At 39.2% G+C, this 17350-nt stretch overlaps 10 protein-coding genes and 1 non-coding gene across 11 annotated transcripts; 6 read left to right on the top strand and 5 right to left on the bottom strand.

Annotated features, from left to right (window-relative positions):
* Positions 1 to 208: 208 nt before the first annotated feature.
* Positions 209 to 577, top strand: RPB11 (DNA-directed RNA polymerase II core subunit RPB11; the record flags this gene model as incomplete). The annotated part of the gene is made up of 1 exon (XM_056231175.1): positions 209 to 577. One exon carries the CDS (start codon positions 209 to 211, stop codon positions 575 to 577), a length of 369 nt encoding a protein of 122 aa, XP_056085020.1.
* A 439-nt stretch (positions 578 to 1016) lies between these two features.
* TOP1 (DNA topoisomerase 1) lies at positions 1017 to 3350 on the top strand (the record flags this gene model as incomplete). The annotated part of the gene is made up of 1 exon (XM_056231174.1): positions 1017 to 3350. The coding sequence occupies one exon, from the start codon at positions 1017 to 1019 to the stop codon at positions 3348 to 3350; it is 2334 nt and encodes a 777-aa protein (XP_056085019.1).
* A 710-nt stretch (positions 3351 to 4060) lies between these two features.
* CSI2 (Csi2p) lies at positions 4061 to 5089 on the top strand (the record flags this gene model as incomplete). The annotated part of the gene is made up of 1 exon (XM_056231173.1): positions 4061 to 5089. The coding sequence occupies one exon, from the start codon at positions 4061 to 4063 to the stop codon at positions 5087 to 5089; it is 1029 nt and encodes a 342-aa protein (XP_056085018.1).
* A 428-nt stretch (positions 5090 to 5517) lies between these two features.
* COQ10 (ubiquinone-binding protein COQ10) lies at positions 5518 to 6150 on the bottom strand (the record flags this gene model as incomplete). The annotated part of the gene is made up of 1 exon (XM_056231172.1): positions 5518 to 6150. The coding sequence occupies one exon, from the start codon at positions 6148 to 6150 to the stop codon at positions 5518 to 5520; it is 633 nt and encodes a 210-aa protein (XP_056085017.1).
* A 174-nt stretch (positions 6151 to 6324) lies between these two features.
* Positions 6325 to 7143, top strand: MDM12 (ERMES complex subunit MDM12; the record flags this gene model as incomplete). Its single annotated transcript, XM_056231171.1, has 1 exon — positions 6325 to 7143. The coding sequence occupies one exon, from the start codon at positions 6325 to 6327 to the stop codon at positions 7141 to 7143; it is 819 nt and encodes a 272-aa protein (XP_056085016.1).
* A 282-nt stretch (positions 7144 to 7425) lies between these two features.
* RCL1 (rRNA-processing endoribonuclease) lies at positions 7426 to 8529 on the bottom strand (the record flags this gene model as incomplete). The annotated part of the gene is made up of 1 exon (XM_056231169.1): positions 7426 to 8529. One exon carries the CDS (start codon positions 8527 to 8529, stop codon positions 7426 to 7428), a length of 1104 nt encoding a protein of 367 aa, XP_056085015.1.
* A 475-nt stretch (positions 8530 to 9004) lies between these two features.
* PLB3 (lysophospholipase) lies at positions 9005 to 11053 on the bottom strand (the record flags this gene model as incomplete). The annotated part of the gene is made up of 1 exon (XM_056231168.1): positions 9005 to 11053. The coding sequence occupies one exon, from the start codon at positions 11051 to 11053 to the stop codon at positions 9005 to 9007; it is 2049 nt and encodes a 682-aa protein (XP_056085014.1).
* A 1341-nt stretch (positions 11054 to 12394) lies between these two features.
* On the top strand, positions 12395 to 12799 carry HTZ1 (histone H2AZ; the record flags this gene model as incomplete). The annotated part of the gene is made up of 1 exon (XM_056231167.1): positions 12395 to 12799. One exon carries the CDS (start codon positions 12395 to 12397, stop codon positions 12797 to 12799), a length of 405 nt encoding a protein of 134 aa, XP_056085013.1.
* Positions 12800 to 13363: 564 nt separating this feature from the next.
* Positions 13364 to 15010, top strand: HRD1 (E3 ubiquitin-protein ligase HRD1; the record flags this gene model as incomplete). Its single annotated transcript, XM_056231166.1, has 1 exon — positions 13364 to 15010. The coding sequence occupies one exon, from the start codon at positions 13364 to 13366 to the stop codon at positions 15008 to 15010; it is 1647 nt and encodes a 548-aa protein (XP_056085012.1).
* A 184-nt stretch (positions 15011 to 15194) lies between these two features.
* On the bottom strand, positions 15195 to 15296 carry Skdi_15.trna8P. The gene is made up of 2 exons: positions 15261 to 15296; positions 15195 to 15230 (listed from the first exon to the last, which is right to left on the bottom strand). It is a non-coding gene; the product is annotated as a tRNA-Pro (tRNA).
* A 1152-nt stretch (positions 15297 to 16448) lies between these two features.
* Positions 16449 to 16856, bottom strand: SKDI15G1420 (uncharacterized protein; the record flags this gene model as incomplete). Its single annotated transcript, XM_056231165.1, has 1 exon — positions 16449 to 16856. The coding sequence occupies one exon, from the start codon at positions 16854 to 16856 to the stop codon at positions 16449 to 16451; it is 408 nt and encodes a 135-aa protein (XP_056085011.1).
* Between the last annotated feature and the right edge of the window lie 494 nt (positions 16857 to 17350).

Raw genomic sequence — 17350 nt, 5'->3', positions numbered from 1 at the left:
CACATGTAATGGAGACATCCAGCACCGGCGAGGCAGTGTCTACATGTTACCCGGATGCCAGTGCTGACCTGCCGCGAAAATTCCAGGCTGACTGCTATGGCAGACGCAAGAGGCCAGTCAAGAGAAGAGCGGGAGAGTAGAGCTGAAAAAGGCCAGAATACGATAACTACGCAGTTAACAAACTAAAAACTTTGAATAGCATTGCGTCATGAATGCTCCAGACAGATTTGAGTTATTCCTTCTGGGCGAAGGGGAGTCGAAGCTGAAGATCGAACCCGACACCAAGGCCCCCAACGCAGTAGTGATAACGTTTGAGAAGGAAGACCATACGCTGGGCAACCTGATCCGCGCAGAGCTTCTGAACGACAGAAAGGTACTTTTTGCCGCCTACAAGGTCGAGCATCCTTTCTTCGCCCGGTTCAAGCTGAGAATACAAACCACCGAGGGTTACGATCCAAAGGATGCCTTGAAAAATGCGTGCAACAGTATCATTAACAAACTTGGCGCTCTGAAAACAAACTTCGAGACAGAGTGGAACCTACAGACTTTGGCCGCCGACGATGCATTCAATATGTAAGCATTTAATACCAGACGCTGAAATTTAGACAGCAACAGAGTGAATATACATGGACATGTATATATATATATATATATAAATGTATATATAATTTTTGCACATTATACGTCGTTGAAAACCGTACATGAAGTCCGGGTAGCGGCCGCTTCAGTCTTAACGGGAAAAAAAAAAAGAACGAAAAATGAAATAAAAACCAGCCAAGGAATGCTCTTCTTTTGTTTTATTTTACTTTACTGTCTACCTTCCCTTTTCTTGATTATTTGATGCCATTAAGAACTGTTTTACAATTTTTGCTTGAGTACCACTAGAAGCGTGCAGTATTTTTTCTATTTTCTTAGTCGCTTTGGCCACTTGAACTTTATTCTTATTATCGTATTAAGCAAGGGAAAAAAAAGTAAGGTAAGGTAAGAACTGGGCTCGACACCTATAACGCGTAAAAATGACTATCCCCGATGCCTCCAACAACAATCATGAATTGTCTTCAGATGGCGATGACGATGTCCCCCTATCTCAAACTTTGAGGAAAAGAAAGATAGAATCCACAAACTCTGCTTCCTCCCAGAGCGATGCGGATCCTTATGACAGTGATGAGGCAATCTCTAAAATTTCCATGAAGAAGACCAAAAAAAAGATAAAAACTGAACCGTTGCCATCGTTGCCATCACCACTGCCTCAAAAAAGGAAAACTGCTACACCAAAACCCAAAAAGATTAAGAAGGAAGATGGCGATGTCAAGGTAAAGACGACTAAAAGAGGAGGAGGAGAAAAAAAGAAAAAGAAAAAGAAGAAGCAGGAAAAAGAGGAAGAGGAAGAGGAAGAGGAAGACCAGACAGCAAAGGATGAGGAGGAAGAATATAAATGGTGGGAAAAGGAAAACGAGGACGACACCATAAAATGGGTCACGCTGAAACATAACGGTGTCATATTTCCTCCACCATATCAACCCTTACCATCTCACATCAAATTATACTATGATGGGAAACCAGTAGACTTGCCTCCACAAGCTGAAGAGGTAGCCGGATTCTTTGCTGCCTTATTGGAAAGTGATCACGCCAAGAATCCCGTTTTCCAAAAGAACTTCTTCAACGATTTCTTACAAGTTTTGAAAGAAAGTGGTGGCTCTCTCAATGATATTGAAATTAAAGAGTTTTCTAGTTGTGATTTCAGCAAGATGTTCGACTATTTCCAATTACAAAAGGATCAGAAAAAGCAACTGACCTCTCAAGAAAAGAAACAGATCCGTTTGGAAAGGGAGAAGTTCGAGGAAGATTATAAATTTTGTGAGTTGGATGGTAGAAAGGAACAGGTAGGGAATTTCAAAGTAGAACCTCCTGATTTGTTCAGGGGCCGTGGGGCTCACCCAAAAACCGGTAAATTGAAAAGAAGAGTAAATCCAGAAGATATCGTTTTGAACCTGAGTAAAGATGCAGCTGTTCCGCCCGCTCCAGAGGGGCACAAATGGGGCGAAATCAGACACGACAACACTGTTCAATGGCTAGCCATGTGGAGAGAAAACATTTTCAACTCATTCAAATATGTCAGGTTGGCAGCAAACTCATCATTAAAGGGTCAAAGTGACTATAAGAAATTTGAAAAGGCAAGACAATTAAAATCTTATATCAATGCTATTAGAAGAGACTACACGAGAAATTTGAAAAGCAAAGTTATGCTAGAGCGCCAAAAAGCCGTTGCTATTTATTTGATCGACGTCTTTGCCCTAAGAGCTGGTGGTGAAAAATCCGACGATGAGGCAGATACGGTGGGTTGTTGTTCATTAAGATATGAACACGTCACATTGAAACCTCCAAATACTGTCATTTTTGATTTCCTGGGTAAGGATTCCATTAGATTTTATCAGGAAGTGGAAGTGGATAAGCAAGTTTTCAAAAATCTGACAATCTTCAAAAGACCGCCGAAGCAACCGGGTCACCAATTGTTTGATCGTTTGGACCCATCTATACTGAACAAGTATCTTCAAAACTATATGCCAGGATTGACTGCCAAAGTTTTCCGTACGTATAATGCTTCCAAAACCATGCAAGATCAATTAGACTTAATTCCGAACAGTGGTTCAGTCGCAGAGAAGTTACTGAAATACAATGCAGCCAATAGAACCGTGGCTATCTTATGTAACCATCAAAGGACAGTGACGAAGGGACACGCACAAACAGTGGAAAAAGCCAATAACAGGATACAAGAGTTGGAATGGCAAAAGATTCGTTGCAAGCGAGCCATTTTACAATTGGACAAGGATCTCTTAAAGAAGGAACCAAAATATTTCGGAGAAATCGGTGATTTAACGAAAGAAGATGAAGCCACCATCCATAAAAGAATTATTGACAGAGAAATTGAAAAATATCAGCGTAAATTTGTTAGAGAAAATGATAAGAGAAAATTTGAAAAGGAAGAATTGTTGCCTGAAAGCCAGTTGAAGGAATGGCTAGAAAAAGTCGACGAAAAGAAAGAGGAATTCGAAAAGGAGTTGGAATCTGGTGAGGTTGAACTCAAGTCGGCTTGGAATTCAGTGGAAAAAATAAAGGCACAAGTAGAGAAATTGGAACAACGTATTCAAACAAGTTCCATTCAATTGAAGGATAAAGAGGAGAACTCTCAGGTTTCTTTGGGTACCTCCAAAATTAACTATATTGACCCTAGGCTCTCTGTAGTATTTTGCAAAAAATACGATGTTCCCATCGAAAAAATTTTTACGAAGACTCTAAGGGAGAAGTTCAAATGGGCCATAGAATCGGTAGATGAAAATTGGAGGTTTTAAGGTAAGAGGACAAGGAAGACGATCAAAGCAAAAAGCATTCAGGCATTAAATTCGCATCAGGGTACCACGAAGATATTTTATACACATAAAGATAATTTAAAACCTTTAAGAATACGCTACAGTATAGTTTAGAGAAAGTTTATTTACTCCTATCACCACAAGTTTGACCCTTCCATTATTTACTAGCTAATTGTCCGCAAAAACTAGGTAGGCATATCTTTTGGTGCTGTGGAAGCAAGAATGTTTGTGAGAATGCAAGTTTAGTAACGTGGCCTTGACCTACTCTTGTTTTACGCCTCTCAAATTTTGGCGGTTTTCGCGTCTTTTTTGCGTGTGAGTGTGGCAGAAACGCGAAAAGAAAAAGGAATACATAGCAAGACAAGGAAGAATTACACGAAAGGTCGTCAACACGGCTTCATCCGCGGGGAAGACCGTTACTTTTAAAATAGAAGCCACGAAATGTTAGGCTAAATCGTAGAATTTTGAATCATTATTTCCTATCTTAGATACGGTCTTGTGATCTAATGAAAGTGTCTGTAAAAAAAGAAAAAAGGCTGCATTCATGCCTCTTCCAATATAAGGATGTAAGATGCATAACCTATCCTAACTTGCTTTGCTTTGCTTTACAAACTGCGTCCCAGCAAGAAACACTACATCGTCCGAAACTACCGATCAAGAAAAGACTGACAGCATAAGCTTGTTCCTGCCCAATGAAACTGCCAAAAATTTCCATTTGCAAAGTGCTACTACTGCTCAATTTCTTCGCGCTACAAGACGTACAACTTGTTTCCGCTGCTAATTTGCCCTCTTTATCAACTAGCACTAAGGCAAAGGACAGTTCTAGCAAGGCTAGTTCCACAGCCAAGACAACGACGTCGTCGGGGAAAACTTCTGTAAGCAGCAAGGATGTTACGTCAAGCCGTAATATTACCTCGACCAGTAAAATGCCCAAAATCACTGCAAGTGCGAGTACAAGTCTATATTCCAACTCTAGCATAGGGACTAACCACAGTGATTTTTCATCTTCATCAATAACACCGTCCAGTGTTTATATCCCAGTAACAGATGGGAACAAATTCATATACCAGGCTCGCCACCCCAACGGTACTGTTTTTATTGCCTTCGCAAGTTGTCTAGGTGCTATTCTACTGTCTTTAACAAGTGTTTGGATTGCGCTGAGTATAAAGTCATGGCGAAGTGCTCAAAGGGAAAACAAGTTAAGAAACTTAGAAAATCAATACCAATATGATCCCTTTTATTTCCAGTCAAAGTCTAATGATAATGAAAGCGAAACTTCCTCTCATTCTGACGACAGTGATATATCCGAAAAAGTGTTGAAAAAGAAAACATCTCGTATGAGTTTGTACACCCTAGGGTCAACTTCTGTACTAAATCTTTTGAACAATAAAACCGAACCCAATGAAAACTTTAGATCATCCATGTTTATTTCTCCAACTGAAATTCTACAGAGTGATGGCAATAACTCCAACACATGGTCTCAGCAAAGCAACGGTAGCGCGGTATATGAGTCTTTATCTAGCACTCCAAGGGAACTTGGTGCTATCCAAATAATTGGAAAGTTTTCAGAGAACACTAATCCATTTAATTATACATCGTGCAATTTAGGCCCTGACTCCAGAGATGACTCTACTCCGAAGTCCAACACTAGTCAAGGAAAGGTAAAAAAATACCGTCCCCCAAGTGTTCATCTGGATCAATTACTTGACGGTGATGAATAATTGTATAACGTAAAATGCATCTTCCTTTATATTTCTCATTTAAATCAATCATTGCTTAGGGAGCTGCCCTTTCAATTGAAAGGAGAATGTGTGCAATGCCCTCGCCTGTAACGTGCGTCGCTTTTAATAATATTACTCTCCACTTGCACGCAGATACAGGCACCAAATCAATTGTTCCCTGCCAATGCAGTGCATTCACATATCAACTCGTTAGTTGTAGCGAACAACCCATATAAACTTTTACGAGATACTATGCATATGACACATCATTGTTGGAGCTTAATAAAGAGTTTAAATATTATTAACATAATTATACAGAAAGAATCCTTGTTCGTTATATAGTCTAAAAAGTCAAACATGCATATTTTTCCACCAATAATATTCTTGAGTGTATAATAACTTTTTGGCAGGAAGTTATACATAAGAGATCATGAGGAGCTTTCCTTGGAAGTTGGTTTTAGCATTGCCAGCCTTACTAAATGATATGCCCTTTTGGCAAAGGCGTTCATCACTAATTCGGTTACGGTTTTTGCAAATAGCAGAGAAACGCTGTTATATATCCGAGATTTGAACTTAAATCGTAATAAAAGTTCTACCATGGCCGCATTCGGTCTGGTAGGATGAGGCATTATAGTCCATTTTGAATACAAAAGATGGAATAAATTATGAGATACGGTTTCCGCAACAACTGTGTATATGTCATCTCCATTTACCTTCTCTTTACAGGTAACGTTGCATATAAACTCCTCATCGTATTGTTTGAAACCAACTCGAAGCCCAGCAATCACAGGCTTCTTATCCACAGGATTTCGCTTATCTACAAAGGAATCAACACAATAAGGGATAAACTCCTTGTATTCAGAAACCTCTGACACTGCTGCATAAATCGTGCTGGGGTGAGTGTTTATAGTCTTGCGCAAGACATATCGCTGTTCCCTAATAACATGGTTAGTGGCGCCCAAACCAAAAAAATGTCTCTTAAACGGAGATCTTACAATTGGCTTGAAAACTGCCTTCCTGAAGAGTGTCGACGTCTGTAAGCATCCTTCTCTTAAAACCATTACCTACGGTACTCCTTAACTACGAACCTTGTCGGTCCATCCTTCTTAATTCTTCCAATATACCTCTAGTTTTTTAAAGGATTTAACTCTGTTTTTTCTCTGGCTCGAGAAAAAAAACATGCCATACAGTGCAATGCCTGAAAGAAAGCATGAAACTGGCTCAAAAAACCCCAAATGTCTTTTGATATCAATTGGAGTACCTTAGAATCTGATAATAGACTTAATGATCTTATTAAAAAGCATTTGAATTCATATTTACAGAACACGCAACTACCAAGCTACGTAAGCAATCTAAGAGTACTAGATTTTGATTTGGGAAAGGCTGGTCCTGCAATAACTTTAAAAGAAATAACGGATCCTCTGAATGAGTTTTATGATTCAATTAGAGAAGAGCTTGAGGATGAAGAGGCAAAAGAAAGTGATGAAAACGAGGACAGACCCGAACGGATTATTACTGAGCGTGGCGTAGCTGATCAAAATACGCTTAATGAGGATTCTGAGCCACTCGTGGTCATGCCATCTCCAAATGATATGCAATTTCTGCTAGAAGTTGAGTATAAAGGTGATCTACTTGTTACAATAGGAGCCGATCTTGTACTTAACTATCCTGTTGAAAAGTTCATGACTTTACCTGTAAAACTTTCCATTAGCGATATCGGGCTCCACTCTCTTTGTATTGCAGCATATTTATCGAAGCAACTATTTTTCAGTTTTTTGTGTGATGTTAGTGATCCTGCATTGGATGACAACCAAGTTGTTTTAGATCCTAAGGGACCGATCCTGGCAGCTACTAAGCCGCTAGAACGAATATCTATTGTGAGAAGTATGAAGATCGAAACGGAAATAGGTGAACAGTATCAGGGACAGGGTTCAGTACTGAGAAGTGTTGGAGAATTGGAACAGTTTTTGTTTACGATATTCAAAGATTTTCTAAGAAAAGAACTGGCATGGCCAAGTTGGATTAATCTAGATTTTAACGATGATAGCGAATAGTCAAAAGAAAAATAATGTATCGATAGTATTCATATAAAAAAAAGAGCCTTTCATGTTTCAATCTTATATTCATTTAGGAGTCACCCCATTCTCATGTTATATCCTCCGAAATACACTCCTAATGCCCTTTCAAAAAGTATAATGAAATCTTGCTTAATTCAATTCTCAATTCTCGAACAAGTCCATGAGAGTAGTTCGTCTATATGAAGTTACAATCAAGTATTGTATATATGTCTCATATATAGCAGTTTTAATATTCTAAAAAACAGTACTATAACATTTCTATGCGATCTTTTTACTCGTATTTATAAAACCGATACCCTTGATAGTAGCTATCATGTCGTCATTATCCATTTCGTCAACTGGCTTCAAGAAGACTTCTGTGCTAAAGATCTTCTTTATATCTCTTAGGAGGATTATGAATCTTTCGTCTATTTGTTCCTTATTGACTCTTAGTCTCCCAATATCTTCCTTCCCGATAACCATGTATACAATCGCTAATGGAAGTTGATTTCTACCAACTGCTGCGCTTTTCGATATTTCTTCTAATAGACGGTAAGCAACTTTTTCACCAAGTTCCTCAGGTATGGAACCTGCATCACCGATATCTTCTGCAAGATAACTCCAACCTTTTTGTTTGGATTCAGCCACCAATGTGATACCCCAACCAGGGCTCTTACCTGAATTTTCACCTCTCCAAACATCTGCTGTTATGTTAACCTCACATTTAAGGTCTTTCAACACCTTCTTAGCACCATCAATCATTCTGTTTACGAGCGACGGACTTACCCTGGTAGAGTATGCTACTCCGGTGATAGAGGAAACTATGGGCCTATCTACTTCATGCATAGTAACTGGTTGTGCAATCAAAGAGTCGACAACTAAATGTACTTCACCGCCTCCAAGTGGTGGAGAACCTCTTTTCAGAGTATGTAGAGCACATTCCCTAACGCCGAACTTTTCCATAATAGGCATAAGTCCCCATTTAATAGCTTCAATACCTGCATCGCTATGAGATGCGGTTATGCCTTTGAATAAGATCGAGAATTTCTTCTTTGAAAATGGAGCTAAATATAACATTGGTTCGACAAAGTAACCTACTGGTTTGGAATTAGGACAAATGTGAGTAGAGGCACCGCCAACTATAATACCAGGCCTGTAGATGACAGTGGTACCAGTATATGAAATTTCGATGACACTTCCATTAGTTACCGACTCGATCAGCCTTAGGAAAGAAACTTCATAATCTTTCAGACCTGGATTTAAGTCACCTGAACGGATTTTTTCAATTTTTATTTGTTTTCCAGATAATATGGCTAGGACAATCCGCAACCTAAAATTTTGACATCCTTGGAAAGTGATGTACTTGGAAACAGGAGAAGACATTGTTGCGAGTCTGGAGGAATTCCTGATGGATTAGTGTTGAATAATGCTAAAGCTCATCTCATCGCATACTTTTTTATGCAAAATTTTCTGAAATTTTTTCTACCTCGGGCCCGTGAAAAATTACATGGCGCATATGATGAGGGTAATTCTAGTACTCCTCTTCATAGCAGCTACAGGTGAATATTACTACTGTCCGTGACTACTGAAAGAAAGTATTATTACGCTTATATGTTAGTTTTATAATTATGAATCTATATTTTTTCAAAAAGGTTCTGCTATACATAGACCTTTAAATGTTGTTGGTGAAGTTCCTTAGAAATGGTCTTGCCCAGAAAGGATTCTTCAATGCAGGAAATGTTCATTTTTTTTTTAGGTTTTTTTCAAGACTTGTAAGTCTTTCAGTTTTATGTTTTCATTACTTTAGTGCGAGTTTTTTGCTTTTATTATCATGCTCTGTATGGTCGTGTGAGAGGAATCACACCGCTCCGGTAAGTGTGAACATAGCGAGTATGATTATTGTAGCAAACTTTGCACTTATGCCAGATAAATGTGATCCAGAATTGGCGGCTGCCTTTTTCTCAAAGATTGCAGTGGCTGTTGGACTTTGTGAAGACGAAGATGAAGATGATAATTGATGACCTGCAGGTTCAACGAGACGATCTTGTTGCGGTTTCACAGAGCTATTGAAACTGCCAACATTAATGAAGGAATGATGGACATCTTTTTCAATATCTGGTAATGGGGTAGTGTCCAGAGTACCATTCCAGCAGTAGTTTGCGAAACAGTTTTCACATTCTGGAGGCAGAGTGATATTCAGCGCTTGTTGTTTACGTCTCATAATGGCACAAGCGACGCAACCCATGAATTCAGGATCATCGGTAAAGTTATTTCTAGTGGCAATTTCGAATCCGTTTTGAATCATGCTTCTTCTTTGGGATTCGGAGTAAGACAACTTGAAGGCACTCTGGTTACTATCGAAAGAATAACCTGCGTTAGGCAGATAAACAACCAAAGATGGGATGTATTGTAGATCAGTCAAGTTGTTAGCGTCGCAACCAAAGAAGGTTGGTTTCTTGTTCAGACCCAAGTTAACGAATGTATTTGTATCTGGGACATATGGGAAAGACATACCTTGGCCTTGTTTAACAAATTGACGTTCATAAGTATGGACTAAAGAGGAACCATCGGGCCAAGCCAATCTCATGTCCGCTGAATTATCCACAGCAAAAATAACATCCACATCTCGTTCCTTCTGGATGAGGGGTAAAACAGGTACATTTTCATCGTCTTCGCCACCGTCAACTAAGAATAAGCTGTCCGAATCGACAATGCTTGTAGTATAATCACTGTCTAGAAACTTTGTATCCTTAAATGGATTTGGTCTATAAACAGCAATATCGTTGAAGTCTTGAGACAAATCCTTGAGGAAATGCCTTGCTAATCTTGTAATAAAATTAGGTAAATGAGTAGAATTTATTCTCAAAAGAAACTGATTGAAGAGGGTAGAAGAGGTACCCATAATGAAGCCAGCATTATCGAAACCAGCCGTGCATTTGCCTCTTGCCAATGGGATACCATTCGAAACATTAGTTCCCAGATACTTGATGTTGGTGAATGAGTTCAATGAAGGGTCCCAGGATCCCATTTCAAAAGGATTAAATTCAAAAACCGTTGCGTTCAAATTGATAACCTTTGTACCGGGATACCTACCGTCGGCAACAGAAATTGGGAAAGGCATTTCAGCGTTTTGAAACGCTGGGAAATCCCTTATGGACGACCAAGTCAGGCCTACGCCTCCCCTGTTTAAAGAGGGGAAGAAATTATAGGCTAAGGCTCTACCCCAAATATCGGCCAAGGAAGTATTGTAACCAACGCTTTGCTTGGATTCTACAGAATTAGAGATATGATCCCACCTCTTAGCAGTCTTGAATATGTTTATGCCACCTGGAGTAACAATCGAATCAGACAAATCCCAAATGGAACCGTCATTATGCATGTTATCAAGAATTTCTTGCACAGAGGTCCAATTGTTCAAAACTAAAGTTCCCACCAGCCAGTTACCACCGGAGGCCCCAGATAGGTACGTTGTGCTTTGCAAAAGACCACCTAACCCATGCTCCTTAGCGCCTTCAGTTCTGTCGTCCATTGCCGCTAAGATACCTGCACCCGTTAACATGGATCGGTAGCCGCCACCTGAAATAGCAACAGCAATTTTGGGCAGGCTTTGATCACTAACATTGAATAGTTTGGATAGAATTTCGGAGCTGTCTGAAAAATTTGCGGTAGCCCTCGTCAGAAAATCTTTCAAGGCTACACTGGTGACTTTATTTCTCTTTTCCAGCCATGCGCTTTCATTTTGAGAGATAGATGTAGCCTCCCTCACCAAATTTATATCGTCGGGACACGAAACTGCGCCTGGGACATAATTATCTGTGGGCGACCATGCATTACTGGGCAATATTAAAAACTGAAAAATTATGAATACATAAGCGATAGTGATTCTCGAACATAATGGACGTATCATTGCTTGTAATATAATATGTGTAAGTTCTTAACTCTGGTTTTTTCTAACGACATTCTTCAAGTCAAAAATTAAAATATTACAACTCGCGGAACCCCGTACGACTTATATAAAAATGTGGGTAAAAGGTGTAACAACGACACAGTAGAATGGAACTAATGGTGATAGAATCCCTGTAAGTCTGGATCTTACTAAAGAAATGCCAAATCGAGTAATCTCATAGCCAAGCCATCTTGAAGCAGGGAAAAAAGAAAAAAGAGAAAAAGACTCATTCCACAGAAACAGCGGTAGAACATTCGCGGAACCGGCACGATTTTCGCGGAGCATTTGGAAGCGCAGGCGAAACGAAAACGGACGAGATTGCGGCATTTCCTGATTCAGAAATTCTCTGGGGCTTCGTCAGTTTCGAAAAAGAAAGACAAAGTGATCTGCTTTTTGTCATTTTATACGGCTGACGAAGCAGAAGGGCGCAGGGAGGTGTGCAAACATACCAAACAGTGAGATGGAAGAGGCTTAAAGAAAGGAAAAGTCATCCGCAAGGCGAGCGGGATCGTTATAGATATTTTTCACAGTTCCTGCAATACAGAATCACAGCCAGCCAAGTGTGATCGGCGAGCTGCTGCCCCATGCGTTAGGTGCACACTTCCTGGTTGGCAAACGGCCCTTTACAACATCCAAAACTGGATATCACGTCCACTAACCGATCATGGGGAGTCTTGTTGGTCACACTTGGATCTATTCTCAAAAAGAGCTTGCCGCCGTCGTCCCTTCCCTTGCCTTGCGACAACATATATTTGCCATATTATATACTGCATGGCGCGCTCGCCGGCGATAAGAAAACAGAGATGTGATGATGCCCCGCACGTTGTTTGATTTAATTAACTTCGGCCCCGTTACCCGCCAGCCGCTCTTTCTGACGGCGCCCGGAAGAGGAAAGAAAACGGACCATCGTCTGTTCATCTTAGAACCAGGACATAGTAATAAAATGGTAAAGGGAACTGGACCTTGGTTTTGGATAGCAGCGTTTTCGTTTTTTGGGGCAGCACAGAGTTAATTAAAAGGTTCGCTGCATGCAATGATGTTGGATGGCACACTGCAACTGGATACCTGCCATACGACTCTCTCAATAGTCCGTAACCCGCCGCGGTATTTGCTCCGTGCACGAAAAACAACAAAACAAAAACAAAACAGAACAAATAAAACAAACCGCTCCACTGCTAATATCCGGTGGAAATAGATATACAGCATCTACAACGAGAAGAGTACTGCGGATTCTATCGTATTTCAGTTAGAAAGCCACATTTATCAATTTGCACTGTAACCACTCGTAAACAATAGAACACAATGTCCGGAAAAGCTCATGGAGGTAAAGGTAAATCAGGCGCCAAAGATGGTGGCTCATTGAGGTCTCAGTCTTCCTCGGCAAGAGCAGGTTTGCAGTTCCCTGTCGGTAGAATCAAGCGTTATTTGAAGAGGCATGCTACTGGTCGAACAAGAGTAGGGTCTAAAGCCGCCATTTATTTGACTGCCGTTTTGGAATACCTAACTGCGGAAGTGCTAGAGCTGGCTGGTAACGCAGCTAAGGATCTAAAAGTCAAGAGAATTACCCCAAGACATTTGCAATTGGCTATCAGAGGTGACGATGAACTGGATTCTTTGATTAGAGCCACAATTGCCTCAGGTGGTGTCTTGCCTCATATAAATAAGGCTCTATTATTAAAAGTGGAAAAAAAGGGTAATAAAAAATAAAAAAATATGTACTTTACTTCCAGTGCCCCTTGCACAATTCCTTGTGCTCCTGTATCCTTATTATTTCTCTATTCACATCTGTATCATTATTATAACGCGAAATTTTATCTCTTCGTATCCCAGTTATGTACACACATATAAGTAATTAACCTCTTCTTTTACGTTCAACCCTCTCCTTCGCATGCATTTACTAGATAATCAGACATAGAAACTGTTCTTCCTTCTAGTCTTGCCTCGGCGATAGTGTAATGTCTGTTATGCATACAGAGTAATTTGGTCAGCGCTTTCTTTTTGTTGAACTCCAAATACCCGGAGAACGTAAAATTAAGGACACCTACAAAAGTGCACTGTTCAAATCTCAAATCAAAAAAAGGTCTAATGGGCGATAAAATTCTATACTCACAAACAAGACGAAGGAGCCTATTCCTACCATTGCCAGAAGTCATCCGAATACGTGCTATATAATTTGATTTCCTACAATTCTGCTCGTTGTGTTTTTCTTGCCAGAAGACCGTCCTATCGATTCAAGTCCACAAGAGAAGGGGAGAAAGACAAAAAATCAACATGGTGCCCGAGAATAGAAGGAAACAACTCATTGTATTCATAGTCGTTACATATTTGTTAACGTTCTATTGTGTGTATTCAGCTACCAAGACAAGCGTCTCCTTTTTGCAAGTAACATTGAAGCTAAATGAAGGTTTCAATTTAATGGTTTTGTCGATATTCATCTTATTAAACTCTACTTTACTATGGCAGCTCCTAACGAAACTATTATTCGGCGAATTAAGGCTTATTGAACATGAACACATTTTTGAAAGACTGCCATTCACCATCATAAACACACTGTTTATGTCCTCGATGTTCCACGAAAGATATTTTTTTACAGTGGCATTCTTCGGATTATTATTACTGTATTTGAAAGTATTCCATTGGATCCTGAAGGATAGGTTGGAGGCTCTGTTACAGTCCATTAATGATTCTACCACAATGAAAAATCTTATCCTTAGTAGGTTCTCATTCAATCTCGTACTATTGGCGGTTGTAGATTTTCAAATTTTAATACGTTGCATTTCATCCATATACACAAATCAGAACATTGATATCATCTCCACCTCCCTTTATTTGATGCAAGTAATGGAATTTACAATGCTATTGATCGATTTGCTCAATCTGTTCTTGCAAACTTGTTTGAATTTTTGGGAATTTTACCGCTCACAACAAAGTCAATCTAACGAAAGCAACCACATTGTTCACGATGATACTCCAAATGGAGTCGGTTTTGAAGAAGCCCATGCAGTGCTTAATGACGACGATGATGACGATAGACAATTTACCGGCCTTGAAGGCAAGTTCATGTACGAAAAGGCGATTGACGTTTTCACCAGATTCTTGAAAACTGCGCTGCATTTGTCGATGCTAATACCGTTTAGAATGCCTTTGATGCTTTTGAAAGACGTAGTATGGGACGTCTTAGCATTATATCAAAGCGGTACAAGCCTATGGAAAATATGGAGAAACAATAAACAGCTTGACGATGCCCTTATCACTGTTACCGCAGAGCAATTACAAAATTCTGCAAATGAAGATAATATCTGTATTATTTGCATGGACGAATTAATGCATTCTCAAGCCGACCAAACGTGGAAAAATAAGAACAAGAAACCAAAAAGATTACCTTGCGGCCATATACTTCATTTATCGTGCTTAAAGAATTGGATGGAGCGCTCGCAAACTTGCCCTATTTGCAGATTATCTGTCTTCGATGAAAAGGGTAATGTTGTCCAAAGCACTTTTACCTCCAATACTGGTACCACCAGCACCAACACTACTGTCACGGGTGCAACTAGTGCAACAATAAATCGACAAGTTTTCACAAACCAGACAGAGCTACTCCCAACAAGAACAACATCTCCTGATGTGGGAATAATTCCTAACCACAATATAAATACACTAGCATCAAGGTCAACCTCGACGTCTACGTCATCTACCATGTGGTACACTTTCCCGCTGCAGCAAACTGATGATGATTCCAATGAATCAAAGTGTTCCACTTACGAATTTTTAATGACAAATTCCAATGAAAAAGAAGATAGGATTCCAGTCAAATTAACAGTAGAAAGCCATGAAGTAAACTCCCTGCAGGGTGGTGAGGAGGTACAAGGTACCCAAAAGAGAATTGTCATACCCGATAAATTTATCCAGCATATTTAGAATTGCATATTTAATACCATACATGGTTTAAAAAATAGAATTGTTAAATAAAATATGTATATATGTACATATACATACAAACCGAAATAAGTTGATACCTAAAATATGTGCACATGTCTCATCGGCAGGCTAAGGAGTATGAAACCTTATATATTCTTCTATAAGAAGAATAGAAAAAAATATTGGGGCGAGCTGGGAATTGAACCCAGGGCCTCTCGCATATTTTGTCTTCCGATATTATCGAAATACACCCAAAGCGAGAATCATACCACTAGACCACACGCCCAATTATTTTTAAGAAAGTTGTTACTTAAAATGTGGTACGTGTTCGCGACGACAATAGATCATAACGCGAACGAAACATCTTTGAAACACATCTGAAACTGTTGATAATTAGTAATATTAATCAAGAATAAAAGCGTAACTCTTTCTTACACCATATAAGATAGGTATATAAAATGCACGCCGATTGGTCATATGAAGCCCAATGGTTCAGACATAATTCAAAACATTGATGAAAAGTTTTAGGTCATAACTCATCTTCTTGTATACTAAGTTCCGCTCAATTAATACATCTTTATCTTATTGTAGGGGTAAATTCTATAATTAGAATTTACCTAATCCAATAATTGGTCTCATCATAAGAGTGTTTGCATTCATTTACCCCAGCATGATTAGTATCATGTTAAAGAATGTTCGTCATCACCTACTCCAATATATACGAATAAGTGTATATTTGCAGTCACTTATTCTAACAGAGACGGCCATACTAAGACACACATAAGAATGTAAGCGTTAATCAAACGACAATATTGCTTAGATGTACTATTCTGAACGTATAAATACTTGAACAATTAGTTAGATCCGAGATTCTGCGCTTCCACCCTTCAACCATAAACAAGATCTTATGTATTAGATTTAGATAAGTAACACCCCGTGAATTACCCTGGTATTACTGAAGCCCGTAGTACAACAAACAGGATATTCCTAAAGACAATTATACAAATAAAGCGGTATCTTTGAAATCAAATTTCATGCCTGTCGAAGATACTATTGTTATCCCTGTGGAAAAATAGGCTTGACGAAAAGCAAAGAATACTTTTTTTGCATATTTTGTTGTATACAAAGATGTTTAATTGATTAATGCGATTTTCCAGTTCCTCTCCCCTCTGAAGCAATAATTTGATCGATTATCAAGAATACTATAAGAGTTGATAACTAATGCCGATGATGAATGAGTGAGGATAGGCCGTTTACTACATTGTGTAGAACAGTCAGTTCCCTTTCTCTGAATTCCTAAGTTTCTAATAGACCTTCTAGTATGTTTTGTATGCCTGATATTATGATCTTTATCAAAAATGGTATGCCAAAAATTATCACAAGATTCAAACTTCTTTTAATATGAATGTATATATATATATATATATATATATATGCTTCATAGTATGATGCAGATAATGAATAAAGCAAATAGAAAGTACTGTAGTAAATTAGTTGGTTTCAATGAAAGAGCATCGGACAGAGCATAATCTCTTGCATATGTTCTGCCACAATTCCAATAGTCGATAGGGGACCAAGCACTCTCTGCAGCATTGATTGTCGTCTGATAGCCACAGTTTAATACACTCGGATTCCTGGAAGAAGTTGGCATGTTAGCTGAGTATATGATGGTCGATGTTTTAGTCAACGTTGCGAATGCACTTTCATATCCGGCACCACAAGCCCAAAAAGCATCTGGATATCCACTTGCTTCGCTTATATCCATAACTCCCATGTTACCACAATAAAGTGCAGCGGTCCCATTTGATGGTAGTGAAGATGTAGTGGAAAGGGAGGAATTTGACATTTTCGGCTTTAATCTACTTGTTCTATAAAATTTAGAACCTTGCAACACGGAAAATATAACGTACGAGCGTTTTTATATGCTCCTTTTGCGAATATGCCTTGTTCTTGTCAACAATTGAAAACGGTAAACTAAATCTACTAAAGTTGCAATAAGATATTTCGAACAAATGATAAAGGTTGTTAAGTTATTTTTCCACGGCCTGCTGTGATTAAGTCAGTAACCGGTCTTTTTCCCGCGACGGACCCTTTGCCAAAAACGGCCATCCTTTTTTTTTTTTTAGAAAGCTTAATTATCTAATGCGCCTCTTTTGGAAACAGGCAGGCTCAATTGCCTGCTTACAGGTGTGCGATGTGGTGAACTTTCTGGACCCTCTCTGGCTTATCAATAATTGAGGCAAAGTGCATATGCGCCTCTCTAGCTGTTAGCTAGGTTTGGCGCATTATCATGATTTAGATCCTTTCCGTATTCTTACGCACAAAGCTAAAATCTTTCAG

Source organism: Saccharomyces kudriavzevii (assembly GCF_947243775.1).
Source record: "Saccharomyces kudriavzevii IFO 1802 strain IFO1802 genome assembly, chromosome: 15".
NCBI classification, from domain to species: Eukaryota; Fungi; Ascomycota; class Saccharomycetes; order Saccharomycetales; family Saccharomycetaceae; genus Saccharomyces; species Saccharomyces kudriavzevii.
This window is presented reverse-complemented; position numbering and strand designations above follow the sequence as displayed.